Source organism: Drosophila obscura, unplaced genomic scaffold (genome assembly GCF_018151105.1).
Source record: "Drosophila obscura isolate BZ-5 IFL unplaced genomic scaffold, ASM1815110v1 contig_150, whole genome shotgun sequence".
Taxonomy (NCBI): Eukaryota; Metazoa; Arthropoda; class Insecta; order Diptera; family Drosophilidae; genus Drosophila; species Drosophila obscura.
This window is the reverse complement of record NW_024542736.1, coordinates 10,892,237-10,913,308: the sequence shown is the minus strand read 5'-3', so window position 1 is coordinate 10,913,308 and position 21,072 is coordinate 10,892,237. Positions and strand designations below refer to the sequence as shown.

At 41.9% G+C, this 21,072-nt stretch overlaps 1 protein-coding gene across 10 annotated transcripts in view; it reads left to right on the top strand.

The window, feature by feature from the left end:
* LOC111077196 overlaps nt 1–17,446 on the top strand; it is a 105,396-nt gene extending 87,950 nt beyond the window's left edge. For 6 of the 10 annotated variants that reach the window (XM_041596417.1, XM_041596420.1, XM_041596412.1 and 3 more), the window contains 11 exons: nt 5,361–5,416; nt 5,541–5,725; nt 5,832–6,023; nt 8,206–8,411; nt 8,609–8,835; nt 9,580–9,976; nt 12,028–12,092; nt 12,710–12,932; nt 13,713–13,840; nt 13,950–14,060; nt 14,193–17,446. In XM_041596417.1, the coding sequence (XP_041452351.1) occupies nt 5,361–5,416; nt 5,541–5,725; nt 5,832–6,023; nt 8,206–8,411; nt 8,609–8,835; nt 9,580–9,976; nt 12,028–12,092; nt 12,710–12,932; nt 13,713–13,840; nt 13,950–14,060; nt 14,193–14,459 (2,057 nt within the window). In that variant the 3' untranslated portion in view covers nt 14,460–17,446. Of the gene's footprint in view, nt 1–1,924; nt 2,273–5,360; nt 5,417–5,540; nt 5,726–5,831; nt 6,024–8,205; nt 8,412–8,608; nt 8,836–9,579; nt 9,977–12,027; nt 12,093–12,709; nt 12,933–13,712; nt 13,841–13,949; nt 14,061–14,192 lie in introns of all 10 variants that reach the window. The other 4 variants (XM_041596419.1, XM_041596421.1, XM_041596418.1 and 1 more) reach the window with 3 other exon arrangements.
* The last annotated feature ends 3,626 nt before the right edge of the window (nt 17,447–21,072 follow it).

The window sequence follows — 21,072 nt, the reverse complement described above, 5'->3', positions numbered from 1 at the left end:
ATTGTACAATCCACTTAGAAGTACTAGCAGCGCAGAGCAGAGGGCCACGTTGATACCACAAACGCAAACCCTCGCCATTTCAGTGCGCCCATCCCGCCAACACCTTTTGGCTGCTCACTGCATGCTTGTGCATGGCTGTCATGCATGACTGTGAGCTTGTTGCAGCTGCTTGCAGGACTGCTCCTGCTCCCAATTAGGGCATGAAAACCACGGATGGCCGTTCGGCTAGGCTATTTGATATGGCAGCCGTAACCCGATTCCCAGCCAGATGCAGCCTGTTCCCATTTCTATTCACACTCTCGAACACCCACACACGCACACACTAACACATGCAGCGTAATTTTGGAATTATTGCACATTCTGAAATTTATATGCGTTGTTTATGAGTTTGTATAAAATTTCGCGCACTCTGACTGTTCATGTTTCTGTTTCTGTTTTTGTTCTAGTTCTCGCTCGCTCCCATTTCTGCTTTACCGTATCTGTATTTGTATTTGTATCTGTAGCTCAATGTTTATGTGCACGTTTATGTTTCTGTGTGGGATTCGATTCATGTGCGAGCATCTGTGTAAATCGCCTTTAATGCTCTATTCTACACAGTTAACATACATGGCATGAACTGTTCTGCTTTTGTGTGCTAAAACGCCCAGCAAAATGACCGAAATGCAGTAAAATCGTTTTGTATTGAAACAATCAGGCGGGGACCACATTGCGTATGCGCAACAATTAGATAACATGGCCCCTGATCCACTCCAGGACAAACAGCTTACAAGCGCGATAACAGTTAACAAACGGAGCTAATCCCATTCAAGCTCCCCCAGAAGACATCCAGAGCTCGCCCGTCAGTGTGTTTGTTTGGCAAATATTTGCCAGGGAATGTGAGCGACAAACATAAATACGAATCAACGCATATATACTCGGGCTTGTGCTCGTAGAGACGTCTCCCGACAAATCCTTAGCCATTTAGCGCCAGCAGTTGACCCTCCAACGATATGTCTGCTCCCAGCACACTCCGTGGGAGAGGGTTCTGGGTGGGACGTTCGTTGGCATCGCATCCTTTTGAGCTTTGAGCCAGGCACCAGCACCGGCACCTCCAATGAAGCGCACTTTGGCGTGCTCTTGCCGCGATAAGCAATGGCAATGGAAATGGCTGGCTGGCTGGCTGGCTGGCTGGCTGTTGCGGCTGCGGCACGGACTCCTCAGACCTGGGGCTGTCGTCGAACCGTTTGCCATTTGCGCGCTCTATCAGCAGCGCATGACATTTGACAGACATTCTGTTTATGTGTGGCCATTGATAGCAACGGGTCCAAAACCCCGAAAATGTCCATCGAAGCGTGGCCAGACTGAAATGGAAATCGGTTCTGCCCGGATGGTTCCCCAGCTCTCCAAATTCAATGCAAAACGTTTTACTGTTCTTTGTCCCTGTCACCCCCCCAGCACTAATCGTGGATGATACTCGCAATAATTAAGAGCACATTCTTTTATTCCTCTGTACTCGTACGTTTAATCAACTTTTCTCTTCACTTTCGTTAACACTCTCTGACTTGTGTGTTTTGGTTCACTATTTTTTTTGTTTTTTTTTTATTTAATAAACTCTCTTATAGCGAAAATTATGTGCCAAAAGTATTTGGCACACATAACATTTTATTTTCATGTCAAATAATTAATCAAATCGATTGTAAGAAAGCCAAATGACCAAGCAAAAACCAATCGATACAGAATTTTAATGCGAATTTGATTGGAAAACTCAAATGCTGCGTAGCTGCAACAACCACAAATAACAATAACAACACAACAACAACAACAACAAATAACAACTAAGACTACAACAACAATCTTATATAGAAGGCACTGAACAAGTACAACAACCACAACTACAACTACAACCATTCTACCCCTCTCTCTTCTTGCTAATTCCAAATTGCAGTAAGAATATTGGGCATGGACGAGAGACAGCATCAGAGAATCTTCAATGATAATTTGGCCGTAATTGATACGCCCTTGATTGCATTGGGCGGCCCGGGCTCCGGCTCTGGCACCGTCATCGGTTCCGGCTCTGGCTTCGGCTCCAGCCCCGCATCCGGGTTTGGGTTCTCGGGCGGCTATAACTATAACTATCCGGGCTCGATGCACGGCGTGCCCAGCTATCCGTTCAATATAAGCGGCTTCCATCAGCGGCACATGGCAGCGGCGGCCGTCGAAAATGAGCCATTCGATATCATTGATACGGGCCTCGGCTACGGCGGAAACGGAAATTCCGGTGTTTACTATCAAAGTATGTGTACACGTAATAGCATGAACGTAATCCATAAATAACAAAATCCACGTACTACTGCATAGGAACAAATACAAAATACAAATACCAAAAAAAATAGCAGCTAAATGTGCAACAACAAAAAAGTATATTCCAAATGAAATATCCAGAAATATCCAGATATACTACATATACAAATTTGTGTGTGCAAACTGCTCGAACTAATTAACAGGCAAAAAAAAAAAAAAAAAAAAAAAAACCAAGTTAGTTTGTTCATTCGTTCGTTCGTTCACCATTTTAGATAGATATTTGTGAATTTTTTATGATTTCCATTTGTGCTGTCCCCCCGCCCTGTAACTAAGTACTCCCCACTACGCCCTTCCATGTTTCAGGTACATTTTGTTGGAAAAACCAAATCCAAAATCATTCCAATTTTCGTTTTTGCGTTAAAGGTGAATATGTATATACTGAGTATATATAGAACCACAAAAATCGAGCGTCAACTGTGCGCGGTTCGTGGATTTTTGCATAATTTTTGGCATTCAATCAACTTTTAAATATTACAAAAACCAATGAAAGAACAGTTACAGCTCAAACAAACAAAAAATACAAATATACATTTCAGCTTATTTATAAATATATAAATATTAATACAACTCAAACTCTCTTTTGTGTTACATCATTTTTACGTAGCTTGCCATTTGATTTGAGAGTTTTTTGAAAATTTTCCTACAAGAATATACTAAAAACCAAACAATTTGCTTCAAATGCGTTAAAACAATATTTTCTACTATGAATTTTGTTTGTCATTTTGTTTAACTAACTGAAAACTAAAACAAAAAAAAAAAACCAAAAAAATAACAACTCAAAATTGTACAAAAAAAAGTTTTAATATCGATACAAACTTCTTCCTTTCGTTTAGCGTTAATTGAGCAAAATGAAAATTTAAAAAAAAACCTGAACTAAAACAGAATTCATTTAATTTCTTTAATAAAATATATATTCAAACTTAAACCAAAAAGAAAAAGTATAATACAAAAACAAAAAAACCAAAGACAAACCAATTTTGTTACAGCTCAATTCAAGCACACTTTTTTCAAATTTTTTCCAACGCACAGTTTTTTGAATCCAAACCAAACAACAATTAACCCAACGACAAAGCGTTTCATCTTTTGGGCTCCAAAGTCATTATACCATACCTTTCAAATGCAAAACAATATACTTGTACCATTTGTGTCATACAACAATCTACATGGAAGTAATACACTCGCCATCAAACTCATTGTTTCATACAACAAAACCACCAAAGCATCTGATTTCTTTGAACTTCAAAGACAGCGCCTAGGAAATTTCTATTCAGACAAAAACTACTCCACCTGAGGTTAAAATTGATTAAAAAAAAAAAAGAGCAGAAAGCAATAAGGAAATCCCCTCAAAGAGAAAATATCCAAATACAAATTGATTGTGTTAAGACATTTTTTGTTGGCTTTGCTGCTGCTACTCGTATTTCTGTTTGGCTTATTCCGTTTTCCGTTTAAAATTTAATTATTTGCGTGTACATTTTTTTTCTTCTTTTTCTTTTATACATACGTATTCATTTCATTTTTGCCGAGTCTGCAACGAGTTTTTATGTCGTTTTAAAGAACACACACACACACACACACACAGAGTCCCCGTACAGAAAACCAATAAAGTATGCCAAAGAAACACTCGTTCAATTGGAATAACATTTGCATAGAATCATGAGAGCTATGGACCCCTGAGTCGGGCATAAAGTGCTGCCTACTGTTGAGGAGTGTACCCATGCAGACACCCACTCACCCACACAAACATACACCCACACACACACACACACATACACACAGAAACAGGAGTTAGAACATATCGTTGCCGTTCGATCCCCCTTAAAAAAGAATATTTTTATCAGTAGGTTTTGGTAGTTTTTAAAGTCGAACAAATAACTTAAATAACTTTATATTTAATAATAAATATACCTACATATATCTCTAGAACCTAGTTGTGTTTTGCCAGCCCTGCGACCCTACGATTACGCCCTTCCCCCCCTCAGACCACAAGTAATACCCCATAAATTCCCTAATTGACTCTCACTTTTTCTACTCTCCGAATCTCAATCTCCTCCCTGGATTACAGTCATAGGCAATAAACAAATTTGTGGAATATTTGCATTTAATTTACGTTATTTATGTGCATTTTTTGTTGTTGTTTTTATTCAATAATTTCGATCATTTTTATGTGTTGTGCTGCGAGGGGAAGAGCGAACAAAAAGTTGGTTAATTAAAATGCAATCGATAGCTGTCACCCGCGCCAACCTGGTGGTATCTGCTTGCTGGCTGCTGGCGATTGTCGACTGGCGGCCACAGTGATTGATATTCTCATCCAAACTTTCGATGTGGTTATCGAAATAAAAATGAGCATAATTCACCCAACCTCCCATAACATAATTGAGTTGTGTTTAGGCCCTAAACGCCTATAATCATAACAGTTAAACATTAAATACATTTCCATGTTAAAATTATATGTGAATGGAATAAATAAATAAGCCAATTGAGAGCGAAATTAAAACAAATAAATGAAATTAATTAAGGGCATAGAGCGGCAAATATGTATGCACAAACAAAGGCAGAGCTCGCATTTATTTAACATTTTAATTAGTCCCAAAGTTCTCTCTCAATTGGCGTAATCAAGGATTTTACAATTGAATGGGAACCATCCTGTGCTTTGACCAGAACCAAACCAAACCAAATCAATTGCCCGGCTAATGCAGATTCACCAGGTTGGAATCGACAGAATGGTGTGTGGATTTGGGTTACGGGTACGGGTACGGGTGCGGGTGCGGGTGTGGGTACAGCGGATAAGTCGATAAATCCGAGCCCGAATCGAATATGTTGGGAACGGTTGTGTAAATTGAAAACTAATGAACTATTTCAAACATTTTCTACACGCCTGCCCCCCCTGTGGTCACTAAACTCTGTCGAACGATTCACCTCTCCTGGGTAACTTTTTGCGATGCAAATGAAAATGCAAAATGCAACCCAAATCCCATTGCCACTGCCACACTTGGGCACGTTTCGGTCCGTTGCCAATGCAGGTGGTCAGGATTTGGAAGTTGACCTCTCAACGGAAATAATCAAGCAACACTTTCAGGTGAGTGCCGCAAAGAAAAGCCCAAAAACGAGACACGCAGCACAATTGCAAGTGCAGCAGTACACAATTTTGAACGCTTATTACTTTTTCTCTGCTCAAATCGCACTCCCCAAAACAACCTTAGAGTACCTGTCACACAGCATTGGATACCTGCCGGGAAGATCCGTCCTGCTCGTCATCCCTGCAGCCAATGCTGATGCATTGTGAACTGCATCGGTGCAATCGCAATGCGTGCATGACATCACTGCAGGCCTTCTACAAGGGTCCGCACGAGGACCTAAATCTGGACATTGCCTTTTGTCTATGCAAGTAAGTGGCTGGACAGGCCAGCAAATTCCCCGAAAACCACCCAAAATCCCAAAAACCACACAGAAGCACACCATCAACAATCGCCACTTTTCATTGTTCGTCGCAGAAAAACCAGCAGCATGCAACAGAACAGCAATCGGCACGACATGTGCATGATTGCACAGGAAAAACTGCATCCCGTGTGTGCACAGCGGCCGCCTGATAACAGTAATCCAGCCAGCTCCAATGGCATTTACTACCATCCACCGCCCGCCTGTCATGTAGTGGCCGAAAGCTGCAAGGAGGATCGCGAGTGCAGGTGGGTACAAAAGCACATATTTCACAAATTTACCGTTAAGCGGAAACGGAAAGGGAAATATGCGCAACGCAATGTAAATTTCTCGCCATGAAACGATACACAAGTACGGCGGTTATCATTTTTAGTACCACGTAACAACAGACAACAAGGGTATATCGAATCCTTGAAGACATTTGAGATGGGCAGCCTAATTAAATTCTTATTTGGAACTATAGCCATTCCTTAACCTTCCATTATGAGAGTCAAGTGGTTTAAAATTTCCAAAATAAATCTACGTAACAGGAGAGTCCAAAAATCGGCTTAAACTTTCTTACTAGTGCAATTTTTGTTTCCCTATTTGGTTTCAATTCAATTAAGCGAAATTGCATTTAATCGACTTAGTCACACGCTCGCGTTTTATTGAATTAGAAGCGTTTAGCTTTAGCCACGGCAAAGTCAGCGAAAGCCGCAACTTTGATGGCACTTTGATAAACTCGTTAAATTGACAACGGCAACACAGGGCCGACAGCACCGACAGTACCGACAGGAGTGGCCGGAAGAGGAGCACTGGCTGGGATTTGCTCTCAAATTTAGCAGTTGCAAGCAAGCGGGGCATAAAATTACCAGTTGGCTGGGGCTACCAGACTCCGCTCGGCAGACCATGCTCTTCATTAAACCAGGCTGCCATTTAAGCAGGCCAAGTTGCAGGCTGCGGCAAAGAGTTGACAGCCAAACTTAGAACCTGCAGCTAGGCTGGGGCCAGACCGCGCGAATGTGTCAAACACAAAGTTAAGTTATAAATAGGATGCAACACCCACATGCAACACCATCTCCAGAGAGTGACAGAGAGAGAGTGAGAGAGATAGAGTGATGTATGTGTGTGTGTTTGCATAGCTCTGGGGGGCACGAGAGTGTGTTTAGGGTGTTTGTTTGTTGTCATGTTACGGCTGAACGACCGCAAAGTACGTGGTCGTAGCTGTGGCTCTGGAAATTAATTGCCTTTTAAGTGAATCGCACTTGCTTTGGCAAACAACTAAATTGGACTAATGACGCTCATTTTGTATGCTGCAGAAGGAAGACACATGGTGGAGGAGGACGAGGAGAAGGAGGTGTCTGCCGCATGTTTGAGAACTTCTATGCAACGTGTGCTGTACTCCCTGCCTCACGCTCTCACTCTGTGTCGAGTGCTTATGTTGACTTATTACGTATACGACGGGTTGTGCACCAACACGTGCCCGTGCCCGTGCGCCTGCCGCGAACCCAGGAGACGGGGCGGGGGCTGGCTCCAACTGAATGCCCATTTGTTTGGCTGCCTTTCCATTGAAGCTGAACCAATGTCTTAAACTGCACTTGGCCGGCTGCGTGCTGCAACTTTTCGTTGCACAAGCGACTGCACGGGCATAGAATCTCCCGTTGATTGCGTCAGCGCTTGATTGGGCTGACTCCGAGAAATATTCATCTTGTGGCAAAGTGGGCAAAGTTTCAGCGCGGCTAATGGGAGGGAAAAAAGTTGCAAAGATTGTAATAAAAAAAGGTGGGGCTTAGAGAAAGTATTCATGGCAGTTTTTCCATAGAAAAGACTTCAAGGCAATTATGAGCGTTTTCCCATGGAAATATTTCTACCTGTTTGTATTCCCATTTGAAGCGATAGCCTTGAGCTGCTGAGAAATGCAATCTGCGGTGCAGAACCGATGCATTGAACCCTAATTAGGCTGCAACCAAGCTGATTGGAATTCCAACGATTTGGCCATCGGTCTACTATAATCTGCAAGTGAAATATTACGCATACGCCGCATGGCACTTGACAAAAATCTCACCCAGATTCCTGAGACTTGGGGCATCGTAAATTTTGTAGCGGAGGAAGCATTTGCCCAAGACTATGAAATGCAGTAGAATGCCGAGAGTAATTTCAGAATAAATTGGACAACATCAATCTCAGGCAAGGGTGCTGAGAGAATGTGCCACCGACGACTGCAGTGCAGGTAACGGCAACTGGCACTCATTCACAGACATCACTTGTAAGAGGATAGCAGAGAGTTGGCTGCAACTGGAACTAACTAGCGCATGACAAACCTGAAGACATGAACAGAGACATTTCCTGCATGCGGATGGGGATGGAGATGGGCAGCTTACTCGGGTTTTATGACTTTGTTTAGCATTATCTGAACTCCGTTTCTCTCTTTTTTCTTTCTGCTTGTGGCAGGCTCAAGCTAGAGTACTACGAGCAGGCCTGCGCCGTGGACAGCGTCACTAAGAAGTGTGCCGGCCGACCCAGCGGCTGTCGAACCGCAATGATTGGCATCCTGGGCACTATGCTGCGCACCACCTGTGCCTGCCAGGGTACAGATCCACAGCATCTGTACCAGTGCGTCGGCTGGCGGCGTCTGTTGTGGATGAATCCTTGTGTGGGTAAGTGATGCCCAGCCACTGTAGCTACAGTAGGTATTTCTCGATACTGTTAAATATATTTTCTTTAAAATATTTAAAATATATATTGGAGTTAACTTTACTTTATGTACTTTTATAATGTCCCTTTATCTTAGTATCAGGTTTACTGTTTCCATTTCCTGCATCCTCATTAACCAGCGATTTCCCTCCTTTGACAGTTGAAGCCCAAAAGGATTTCCATATGAAGCGACTGGCTGAGCTGGGTTTCCTTACCACCACCACAACAACGACGACGACCACGACAACAACAACAACGACTACAACCCAGAAACCGCCACCCCCACCGCCACCACCGACCAGCACAACAACGACGACGACGACCAGCCTGCAGCCGAAGCAAACGGCCCGGAAGCCGGCCACGCACATCTTCAAGGACTTCAATGCGGTAAGTAGGGTCCAGGGTCCAGACGGGCCATGTTTGAATCCTAATTGCCCCACTGCGGTCAACTAGTGGCCTTCCATTCAGCGTTACCCGATTTTAACAGGCATCAACAACAGTTACCTGTTTCATTCCCTCTCCCGGCATTCCCCTGCCTGCGACTATCAATCCATATAGTTGTCGGTGGTCCGTTTTCTGTTTTCCAATCAGCACTCAATCAGTGGCTCCACAGGAGTGGCGGCGGCGGGTACAATATGCCACAACATACCAGCCAGAACAAAGTCCACATCCTGCTCCTGCTTCGATTCTGGTACAGAACCGGGGTTTGTTGCTGGTTCTGGTTCTGGTTCTGCTTTTGGCCCAGTTCCTCCGGTTGGCAAACCGACAAAGCAATCAATTCCTGACCTGCAGCTGCACCAGAAGCAGAAGCAGCAGCAACAGCAACAGCAGCAAAAAGATTAAGCCCCATACACAAAAATATTCGCATTCAAACTCTTTAACATCTTTTCGCCCTTCCCTTTCATGTGGCAACAACAAAAAATACTACAACAATAACTGCGAACAATTGCAACAATGAACCGCAACGAAAACCACAAAAAATGCAAATAAATAAATAAAAATGTACGAAAACAAAAAAAAAACACACCAACGTTCCACTGCACAACAAAATTGAAAAACCACGAAACGCAAAACCAAACCAAACAAAAAAAAAATAAATAAAAACAACAACAAAAAATTGTGGGGAAACAGCAGCCAAAAGAGAAATCAGAGCCAGCATCGGTAGAACACAATTATCTCGATCCGCCCGATTCGATACCGTTACCCAGCGTAAACGTCGAGAGCGGCGGAAATGGCGGAAATGACGATTATCACAACGGCAATGCCAATGGACACGGAAATGGAAATGGCAATGGCAATGGCCACAGCAACGGCAACAGCAACAGCAACGGCAGTGGCAATGGCAATGGGAATGGCAGTCGACGTAAAAATGGCGGCAAGGGTCGTGGCAGTGCTGGCAGTGTAGATTTCGATGATCCAGTAATTTTCGTTGACCCAAGGGAAACAACAGAGTTTGTGGGCATCAGCATCACAGAGCCGGTGACCACAACCACAACAATGGCAACCACAACAACAACGCAGCCGCCAAGTAAGTAAATGCAAGTGGGTTATAAATTGCAACTGGGCGACAGAGTCACTGGAGACGGAGCCCAACTGGAGTCCAGTTGGGATCTGCCACTCACATTACTCTTCCCTGATGCATGCACACGTGCTCGCTTATGACATAAAATGTGATATTTCATACAAAACATCTCTCGACCCGAACTCGAACTCGACTCGACTCTCTGATGCCTAATTTAAAGTTTTGACCAACTTAATACCAATTAAGAGGCACTCCGCAGACACCTTTGATATTGGAGCTTTTCCCAGCAGTCAGTACATATAATCGTCGTATTTGGGATTCGTTTCCGTTTTGAAGTTTGCCACATAATTGATGCGGTGACTGCGGTTGTTTGGCTAATTGAAAGCATAACTCAGCGCCGACCATCATTATTATTTTAATATTTTGTGCAAAAATCATTTAAAATTCAGTATCTATATTGGTTATGGCCCCCTCCTCATATCCGCATGCATGTTTGTTTCGTGTGTGTTTGTGTCTGTGGCCGGAAATGAGTTTGCTTTCGGATGATGTGGCAATTATGCGGCCTTCTCTCTAGTGAAAAGTTACGGTTCAGAATGTGTCTTGCGATTCTAGTACATTCCAAATCCGATTATACGAGTGTGTGTTGTGTGCCAAACGCACACACGCAGAGTGGGTATACTACCCATCAAAACATATCACTCGACTGCATTGTGATAATACTTCCGTTAGTTAAAACCTCCGCCAGAGGACATCGTTTATTGTCCATTCATTTATCACACAAACTCCAACATGCAACCATTGAGAGACAGTCCGAGAGAGAGAGAGAGAGAGAGGGAGAGAGAGGGAGAGAGAGACAGTGAGTGGGCGAGGGCAAAACGTGTTTGCAAACATCATTAAAAATGTAAATGAGTTTGTTTGTTTGCCATCCAGTCCATCAGTCCGCCCGCCCAACGGTGTGTCAGGCCCTCAGTCCGACAGCCCAAAACGTGTGCCAGACCCTCAGTCGGGATGTCAGTCCGTCAGTCAGTCACGCAGTCAGCCTGTGTGGTCAACTCGTCTGTTGTAATTATTTAGACACTTGGGACATTTGGCTATGCATTTTGCATGAAATGTTGCTGTGCCCCGGCGGCAGATAGAACCTGTTTGTGTCTCATCTATAATTGATTTTGTTGGCAAGTGAGGCGGAAATTTTAAAACTATATTTAACTATTGCAGAGCCCTATTATTTATGCATATTTCGTAGCGGCTTTATTGGTAAAGTTTTTGGCAAAATGGATTTGATTATTGAAAGCCCAGGGTGGCAGTTAGACTGAATTTTCAGAATTTATGATTGCCAGCTCGGCACATTGCCTGTAATTAAGTGGAAGGGTCTCCGTCTCCTCCTTCAACTCAAGTCTCGAATGTGAAAATGTGTGTTACATAAACACACATTTGCAGCCACTCCAGCCGTAAACTTCAGCCTGGAAAAACTCGTAATGGCGTTGATGACATGATGAATACTCCACATGAGTGGCGGACATCCGTTATTTGAGAATGAATGGCAGGGTCGCATTGTATACGTTGCCTGCCACCAAAAAAAAAAAACACGAACTAAAAAAAAAGGGACTCGAATGCTTACTTCTGTGTGTGTGTCTGTGTGTTTGCTTGGAGTTATTTGTGTCTGTGTTAGCCAAGGCTGGAGCCCACACAAACATGACCACACATCAGGCTTAGTTGGAAGTGCAAATTGCATTTAATTGAATGTCAAATGTAGCAAAATAGTGCAAATTGAGTTATATTTAAAGATTTATGAATTGATTTGAGTTTTCCTTTCGACATTAAATAATGAATAATTTTGGGATAAACAAAAACTAAGTTGTATAGCGCTACATTTGGGGAAAGGGTTCCAGGAGAAATATAAAATAAGGATGGGAATGGGATATATGTATAAATATATGCAGCCCATATATAGGTGTTAAAGGTTTTAAACAGGCTACCTAAGACTGATATAACCATTCAAATATTACAATAAACATTTAGAAATTCAATTTAATTTCAAATAAATTTCCACCATTTAGGAAACTGCGTGGTTCAGCGTCCTTACCAATCGGATCAGCTAATTCGAGAAGGCAGCAGCAAACGGGTGAGTTAGGATCTACATATAATTTTGTCTAAACTTTAAACCAAAAACTACTATAATTGGCCAATCATTGCGCACATCACAAAATAATTGGCCAAATTCAAATGAAAATCGAGATTAATTAGCAGCAATGAAAATTTGTGCTTTCGTTTGAGTGTATTATTTCGTTCATTTAAATTTAATTTTCAGCGGCAAAATTTATTCTATATTTTGTGTGTTCCTTTTGAATTGTTTGTTTGGGTCTTTTTCTGTTGGTGTTGAGGGAGTGCATTTAAACACATTAACATAACTAAAAGTTGAGCCGACGCGTCGGCACACAGCAACGAAACGTGAAAAGCCAAGCGGAATGGCAGCGGAAAGTGTGGAAAAGCTGCATATCTGGGAAAGCATAACACCGGCATGCCCAGCTTACGTGTAAGCACGTGGTAAAGAAGGAAACGTACAAAATATACGTACAAATAGAATGCGAACAAGAAATGCTAATAGGAAATTAATTTCACTTTCGACTATGAGGGGACTATGAATTATTATTACACGTGACGTCCGCGTAATATTAGACCTTATGGGTGCCCTTATTCAACGTTTCTTTTCTTTTATTCTGGGGGGGATTTATTTTGCAGATCTACTCTTTGGACGACGCCGAGTGCAGCGAGCTGTGCAGCTGCGGGGAGTCCCTCACCCTGACCTGCCACGCCCTCTGCGTGCCATTCGCCCCCTGTCGCACCGCCCTGGCGTTCTACAGCCACGCATCGCCCGCCTACCAAGCGTTCCGCGGTCGCTGCCTCTGCTACTCGGGTCGCTTCATCTGCATGAAGCCGCCGCTCGGGGAGTACATCCTGCCAGGTGAGTCGAGACTTTGGCTACGTCACTGCCACATTATACGTGGAGCGTGTCGGCGGGTCCGCCACGGGTTGAGCACTTAACGATTATCGTCGGCGACAGGCGATGACGATGGCGGGGCTGTCAAGTACGCAGCATTTTTGTGGCTGCACCATGCAGAGGGCAGAGCATGCTCTGCTCTGCTCCTCCTACTCTATCACGGCACAAACGCATCTCTATTCTAGTTGAAAACCCTTTGTCGGGGCATCATCTTCAGTCTGTAGAGCACTTCAGACCACATTTGACACACAAATCCATTGTGGTCGCGCTGGGTGCAAGGTTGCGTGGCTCTTGTCCATGCTTGCCACATGCCACTTGCGTGCCATGGCCGCCAGTAAATTACGTTTGCTGCAATTGATGTTGCATTCCACCCCCTTTTATAACCGTGCTCAAAAAGAGTTAAGGGGTATATTGTATTTGTGGTAAAAGTGCATATATAAAGTATATATATTCTTAATCAGCATCAATAGCCGAGTCGATATAGCCATGTCTGTCTGTCTGTCCGTCTGTCCGTCCGTCTGTCATGATCCGCGCCTAGACCTCAGAGACTATAAGAGCTAGAGAAACCAAATTTAGTTTCCAGACTCATGTGATATAAAACTTCTACAAGTTTATTTCAAAATTCCGCTCATAAGCTCACAAAGTTTATAAACTGACTGAGTACGGGTATAAAATTAGAGTCGCGTCCATAGAAGCGACTCACCCGTTCCTTCTCGTTATTTCTTATTTTTTTTATTTTACCAGGTGGCGTCTTCTTGCTGCTGGGCTACAGTGCCGCGGATGAGGCACTGCTCCGACCACACACCAATTTGGGGGTGCAGGATGCCGTGCGTGCCCTGCAGCAGTACGTTACCACATACATCGATAATCAGGTAAGCCGGAAGCGAAAGAACAATGGCCAAAAATGTATTAATTGCATTCCGTTGAATGCTTTTTCCACTCTACTTTCCCATTTCTACTTTCCAATTTTACCTGGTGCAGACCCAGTGTACGCTGACACTCTTCAATATGACCGAGGAGAACATCATCATTGCTGCACGCCTGCCGCACGATGGCAAACTCAAAGATATTGAGCTGCTGCGCAAAGAGAAGGTGGGTGGGTCAACGTCAACATGCCGCTGGCCATACAGACACAAACTGCCAACCAGCAAATCTATTTCGATTTCCCCTAATAATCCATTTACCCAATAACCCAACATTTATGGCTTATCTGGCTGCTTGCAGGACGAGTGCACCGCGATTCTGAAGACCATCAGTCATCAAATCAATACTGAGCACAATGAGCTACAATCCCACCGACTGCTGAGCATTTTCAAAATGTCCGAAGTCGAGGTCATTTGGCCAGAGAGCACGAGTGCTGCCCAGAGTGGGCATGGGCAGGCGAGTGGCTGCCACCGGCTGCTCCACCTGGCACTGCTCACGCTGGCCTATCTCTCCACGACAACGCTGCGTATGAGCGATGCGAGCAGAGTGGGCCGCGTAGCGACATGACAGCCGCATAGCTAAGGGCTCAGACAATTGCCCAGGACAACTGGATAACTGTACGTAGTAGATATGTGTAAGGGCGGGTGGTGGTGGTACTATATACGCGATATACGGATCGTGTTAATGATAGCTATAACTAAATAAAATATGCCATGACCGGGCATCGGGGATATTGCGAGGTATAGTGGTATAGCAATCGTATCGTACATTTATGGAGTAGCATATGATATGAATATATGTTGTATACATTTAGGGGCTAGTTCTGTGTTTAGCTGCGATTTTTGTAAAGCTTTGTTGTTGAACCCTGACGATGTTGCTGTCTGTTTTGATACGTACGAGTATGTGAAGCATTACGATACAGTATACATACATACATAAATACCTACAATATATAGAACTCAACTAGATTTATCAATACTTTAAAGTGAAAAGTAAAACTGCTGTCTACATAATAATATTCTTAGCAAATAACAAACAGACACTCGATAGTTGGATTTGATGTGGCCTGTAAATAGAATGGGTTTGAATATGGTACTACCCGTAGCTAGTGTTTTATACGGTAAACAATATACATACACATATGTAAACTCTGTCAGTCATTCATCATTATCATCAACCTGCAGCAGTCAATATTCCATTGCTCTTTTTTTGGTTGTTGCTATTTAAGCTCTATAAAGTTCTTGGCCGCCTCCATTAAAAAGAATTATTAACCGCCTTAACAATGTTTATTTCTCATGCATATTCCTTCTCTCTTTTGATTTTTAATTATATTTTAATGTGTATGCAAACGTTCGGTCCCGGTCGGGCATGTCCTGTCACGGCCTCTTCAGGCCTTATCCACAGACAACAGAAATGGCCAAACGAAATGAACTCATTTAACACTCTCAAGCGAAATATTATTGTTAATTTATTTCACAGTTTACCGTTTCGTTTGGAGGCGCGAAAACAATTACGGTTTCATTATCCATTATGCGTTCTGCATTTCAATTGTTGCCACACACTTCTCACATAGCCGTAGGGGGGAGATCTCCGGCCAGCAGCCATATTCTCGCCTCGTTTCAACAGGTTTCATTGCTATCACAGTATCCCGATTAGCATTTCTGTTTTTCTGTATATATCGTACAACCAACAACTTAAAACTCAATTAACGTAATTAAATACTAACAGTACATATCAATATGAACACCTAAACAAAGTTTACACACAAAACCAAGTTCTTACAAATGCCCCTGCTCGAATCTTTTGTATATAGTTCTTTATATAACAATATACAACGATATATAATAATATGTCTGACATATATACAACAATTATGATATGAAACCATTAGCTAAATTGAACTGTATATTGATTGAAACTTCAGTTGAGCCTTATATAAAATATGTAAAGAAAGAAAAAAACTATTGTAAATAGTATGGGGGGGGAAAAATCAGAGGACGAGTATGTGTCAGGTGAAAAACAACAACACCTGTGTGAATGAAAATTCTATGAATATTAATTGAGTGTTTGGCACACAGACACACACTCACTTACACTCACACTCACACTCATACTAACACTCACACACACAGTAAAACACTCTAAGCCTAAGCTTGACCATTTGACAGAAGAGAGCAATAACTTTTTGTCACATACTTTGTGGCGGAAAAGTGTGAAAAATGTGCGCATAACGAAAATGGTCACAATCATGAAAAAATGTCTTCCTTAATGCATATACACGGCGATATGTATTATGTTTATATACATAAATTAAATATAATATATATACATACATATATACCTATACAATATACAATATCTGGCAATACCCTAGCCTGCGCTTCAGTTAAACAAATGATAATGTAATATATAGAACATATATGTATGTACCAAGGGGCTAAACCATATCATTATCGAATATCCTTGCAAATTATACCACTGTTGACACAAAACTAAGAACTAATCCCAGCATATCTAAGCAAAAATATACCCTTAACAAATTATACATATTAATAAACAAAACTAAAATATACATACAGTACGAGTCAAGTTATAAACGTTAGAGAGCATTGGCAACTACTTTAATAGTCTCTAGAGAAAGCAACGCTTTAACCTTAAAATATAGAAATAAATTAAAACTAGCAAGAAGTGTGTAAAGTCTATTGAGAACCTGCTTAAGAAATATTCTAGCTAAATATTAGACGAATTTAAATCTATCCAACAGCCAGGCCAGCCACAAAAAAAAAAAAAAACAGCCGCTGTCAGAGGCAAAGTGACAAAGAATGAGAGGGGAAACTGTATCTTTAGGATTATGGGAATAAGCGGAGTTGCTTGCCACTGCAACTGAGCTCATTTGCTGTGCAATTGCATATCGTTTTAATGGCCACTACGAATATATCGTTATCAGATCAGTTGGGGGTATATCGGAGTCCACTCGAGTGTATTGTTTCAACCCCTCACTCGGAGTGCGGCACAAGACAAAGCGTAGCTACAATGTAAAGTACCGTTGAAGTAAATAAATAACAATAGAAATGAAGAAAAGAAAACGTAACGAAACGAAAAAGAAAGAAAATTACAAAATAGACAGCATTAATGTAAAAAGCAAAAAAAAAAAGACAGAAAGAAAATATAAACTAGCACACAAATACGAATCCCTAGCATGGATGCATAAAAAGTAGCATAAACTTAAAATCAGAGCAGAACTCTGGCCATTATGCATGAGGAATACGAAGAACGAAAACTTAAGTTGAAACCTAATCAACAGTAAATAGGATCTACATATACGATATGTTAGGAATACATTTTGTGGGCTTTATGTTAGCGTACATGTATGTATATGTGTGTGTGTATGCAACCAACTGAAGTACATGGATAAAGTTAAATATAATATATAAAAAATAAACTATGAAATAAAGCTAAACAGAAATGTGAAACCAAGCGATATTTGTAATAAAAATAAAGAAAATAGTAAGTGACAACAACAAGAACAACAAAATATAGAAAGTAAAATTAAATGACTATCATCTCGGTTTCTTCTGGGTTCCGGGGTCTGGGATTCTGGAGGTTAAAGCTAATGGTAAGTAAAATAGTTCAATTTTGTGAGCCACGTGCCACTCTCAATGTGCACTTCATTATTGACCCCCAAAAGCCCCACAGCGATCGGCAACTAAGTATGTGACACTATTGAGTCGAACAAAGCAATGACTACAATGGAAAATACAAGGCAGAAACACACAACAAAGACAGCTGGTAGAGAAGACCTGCTTCAGGAGCAAACATATCCATAAACAAGGCTACAGCAAAACGTACCAGCATGACAGGACATGTTTGGGTACCATAGCTGTAGATACCCTTACATAACCACCATAACCATAACAACTAGATGATATATTCGTTCGATTTAGATACAAATAGCCTGCTTTTAAATATTTTAACAGCAGAAATTCAGATAGCTTGAAAATTTTACACCGAAAAGCTTAATTGATTCATGCTGGTCCAGGATCTATACCTCAAATAAAGACGTAAGTACTTCTTTATGCGGGTGGGAAACATCATCTCGGTATAAGTAGAAGTAGAAGTACCCTCTGCGAGGGTATACCAAGAAGAGAATAAAGAAAACGGGAAAAGAAAAAGCCACACAATGCTTTTGTATTTTTGCAAGGAACAAAAGATGAGCAGAAGACAAAGACACTTGCTCAAGGCAACGGCGCGCCGTTTCATGGCTTAAACTCAAGTTTCCCAGTAACCACTCCACTGCGCCGCACTCGACGACACAAACACACCCATCGAGAGAGCCAAAGAGCAACAAAGAGTAAGGTCAATCATTGGAATTTTGCCAGTTAATTCGCATACAAAAGGCGCTGGCCCAGAAGAGAATGAAAATAGAACGAGGCAAGAGTTCCTGCTCTCCTCCCACAGAGCCTCTGACCTGCCACGCCCATAATGGCATACCGGGTGGCTGAGTTCGGCATTTATACTTCCACTTAATTAGGTAATAAATGATTGAAGAAATTATGTCTAGACGTGAGGACAATTTCGATGTCTTTGCCTGAAGGGGCCCACATACTTTGACTGGGAGCCAATTCATTTCTGGCACGTGAGGGGTTAAAATGTTACGAATTTCCACACAATCACACAAGGAGAGAGAGAAAGTGAGTGAGGGAACACTCACAAAGGGAAAGAGAGGCATAAAATCATGTATGTACGAGTGTAGGAGTTTCGGGTACCATACATAAATTCGAAAAGCATTTGTTTTGATTTGAAAGGAAAGCAGAATTGTAAACAATTGCTTGTGTTCTTTTTTTTTGTATTCAATTTGTTCAACCTGCCGCGGCTAAGTGGCAAGGATATCATACAATATCTACATGTGTGCATATATCAGCTTCACATAGTCATGTATAATGTATACGTATTAAGTATACACATATTTGTTCACATCTAATATCATTCACATGGGAAGAACGATGTCTGAATAGCAAAACTGAAAATGAATCGTAATGAATGCGGGGAGGTACTGAGTGAGTGTATGCGGGCTTGCCAGTTCATTAATGTGGCACAAATGCTGAAGGTCGATGATGTTGCGCCCATACAGACGCCGACTAAGGATGGCCGCACTAGAGATGTGCATGGAATGTGTTTTTCTCATCACTCATGCCAGCCCGAATGGAATGACAAGACAACTTAAGGAACAAAATAAACACAGTTAGTCGGATAAGTATTTCATTTTAATTTATATTTCCCAGCTGGGATATGAAAATATTTTTTTCGTGAATATTAGAATCCATATACCTTTTTCCGTGATCGATTTTGTATGGGAATCTGTGCTCTGCCATCTCTAGTTCTTTCATACTCGTAGATACTCGTATCCAGTGTTCCGTAGAGTGCGTGGCTCTGTTGCTGTTGTTGCACGCACATTTATCAGGCTGCGATGATTACGTGTTTGCCATTTTATGGCTAAAACTGTTGCGCCTACAACTCTCCGTCCATCCGGCCCCTCTGCTTTGAGCTGCTGGGGTAAGTGGGTCTGTGTCTCTCTGTCTGTTTGTGACTCTGTTGCTGTTGCTGTGGCTGCTGCTGGCTACTGCTGCTTTTGCTGCTGGCTTTGTTCTACTTGGAATTGCCTTCTATTTTGCGCTAATTGAAGTTGCTGCCATCATATATATTTTTTTCTTTCCACCTCCCGCACCACAAGCACAGCCCACATATCCTCGTATAGAGAAACCGTGTTGTTTGCTTTTATTGCCGCTTCTATGTTTTGCCTGTTTTTGCAATTTTAATTAAAAACGTGTTTATAACAGCGCAAAATGCTGATGAGTGAGCAGAATAATTTATTTCGAACATAAATAAAACCGTATACATACATATGTGTGTGTACATATGTATAGAATACTGTGAAAAGGCAAGTGTACTGACTCTCAGTTGATTTGAGTTGAGGTAATTAATGGCCAGAGCAAAGTATTTAAATCGGTTTATCTTACTTGCAATTGTTTAAGATGCTGTCAGACGAGCGCACTGCCACCTCTCCACCTATATTTTTAATATAGAATATTTGGCCATTAAAACTCTTTGCCCCAATTTTCATATCAAATGTCAATTACATATTTTTTGGGTTGGCTTTAACAGATTTCTCTTTAAAGGCAGCTTTAAGAAAAACTTTACTAATTGCTACTACTTCGACATGCAAAAAAAAAACACTGTTAAAGTAGAGCTGAAATTCCTGTCGACATGGCCTGCAAAGATGCAACATTTTCCGCTGCAATTTATTGCAAATACTCGTACACACACATACCACACACACACACAGAAGAGTTGAGTCCCTACTTGGCTGGTGCATTTACACATTACGAATTCCTTTGCATAACGCTGTGGGGAATGTATATTGCCAGCCAGTCAGGCTGAGTGCCGGATGCCGGAGAAAGAAGCCATAGCCACAGAGAAATATGCGCCACAGCATCCTCAGCAGGAGGCGCCACAGCAGCACACAAAGAATTCAATTGAATTGATATTCAAATGCGCACTGCCAACACACACACACACAGAAAGAGAGAGAGAGAGGCATCCATTATTTGTCGATTTTACACATGGCACATAGGAAAATGTAGAAATGTAAAAGAAGGAAGAAGTCATCTATGCATAAAGTATAGGTATGTATGTACATAGGTAGGTATTCCAGGCAAGTGCAAAATCCCGATTCTAGTTTTCATTAGAGCACTACGATGGCCAATGATCAGTGAACATTTTTTGATGGCTTGCAGTCGCAAACTATTTTTACGCCATTTGCCAAAAAAGGCCAGGCCCGACTACCTTTGGCTCAACAAAACATGGCCAGCACCCCACGGGAGCTGAATTTGCATAACTCGCTGCTCCCCAGAGCGGCAGCAGGAATTCAAGAGAATATCGAAGAACAGATAGACGGCTCAGGCTCCGGCTCCGGCATAGTCTCAACGTTCGATGCGCTTCCGACAAGCAGCCAAGTGCAGAAATAACACAAAATAGATGGCAATGCAAAAGGCAAAACGCAACTAAAAAAATACAAAAATATATGTGTAAGTACTTATATACTATAGGGAGAAGAAAAAACTGCTAAGGAGCCAAATACTCGAGCATTTGCAAACGCGGCAAAGCAGCGAAAATTTGCAAA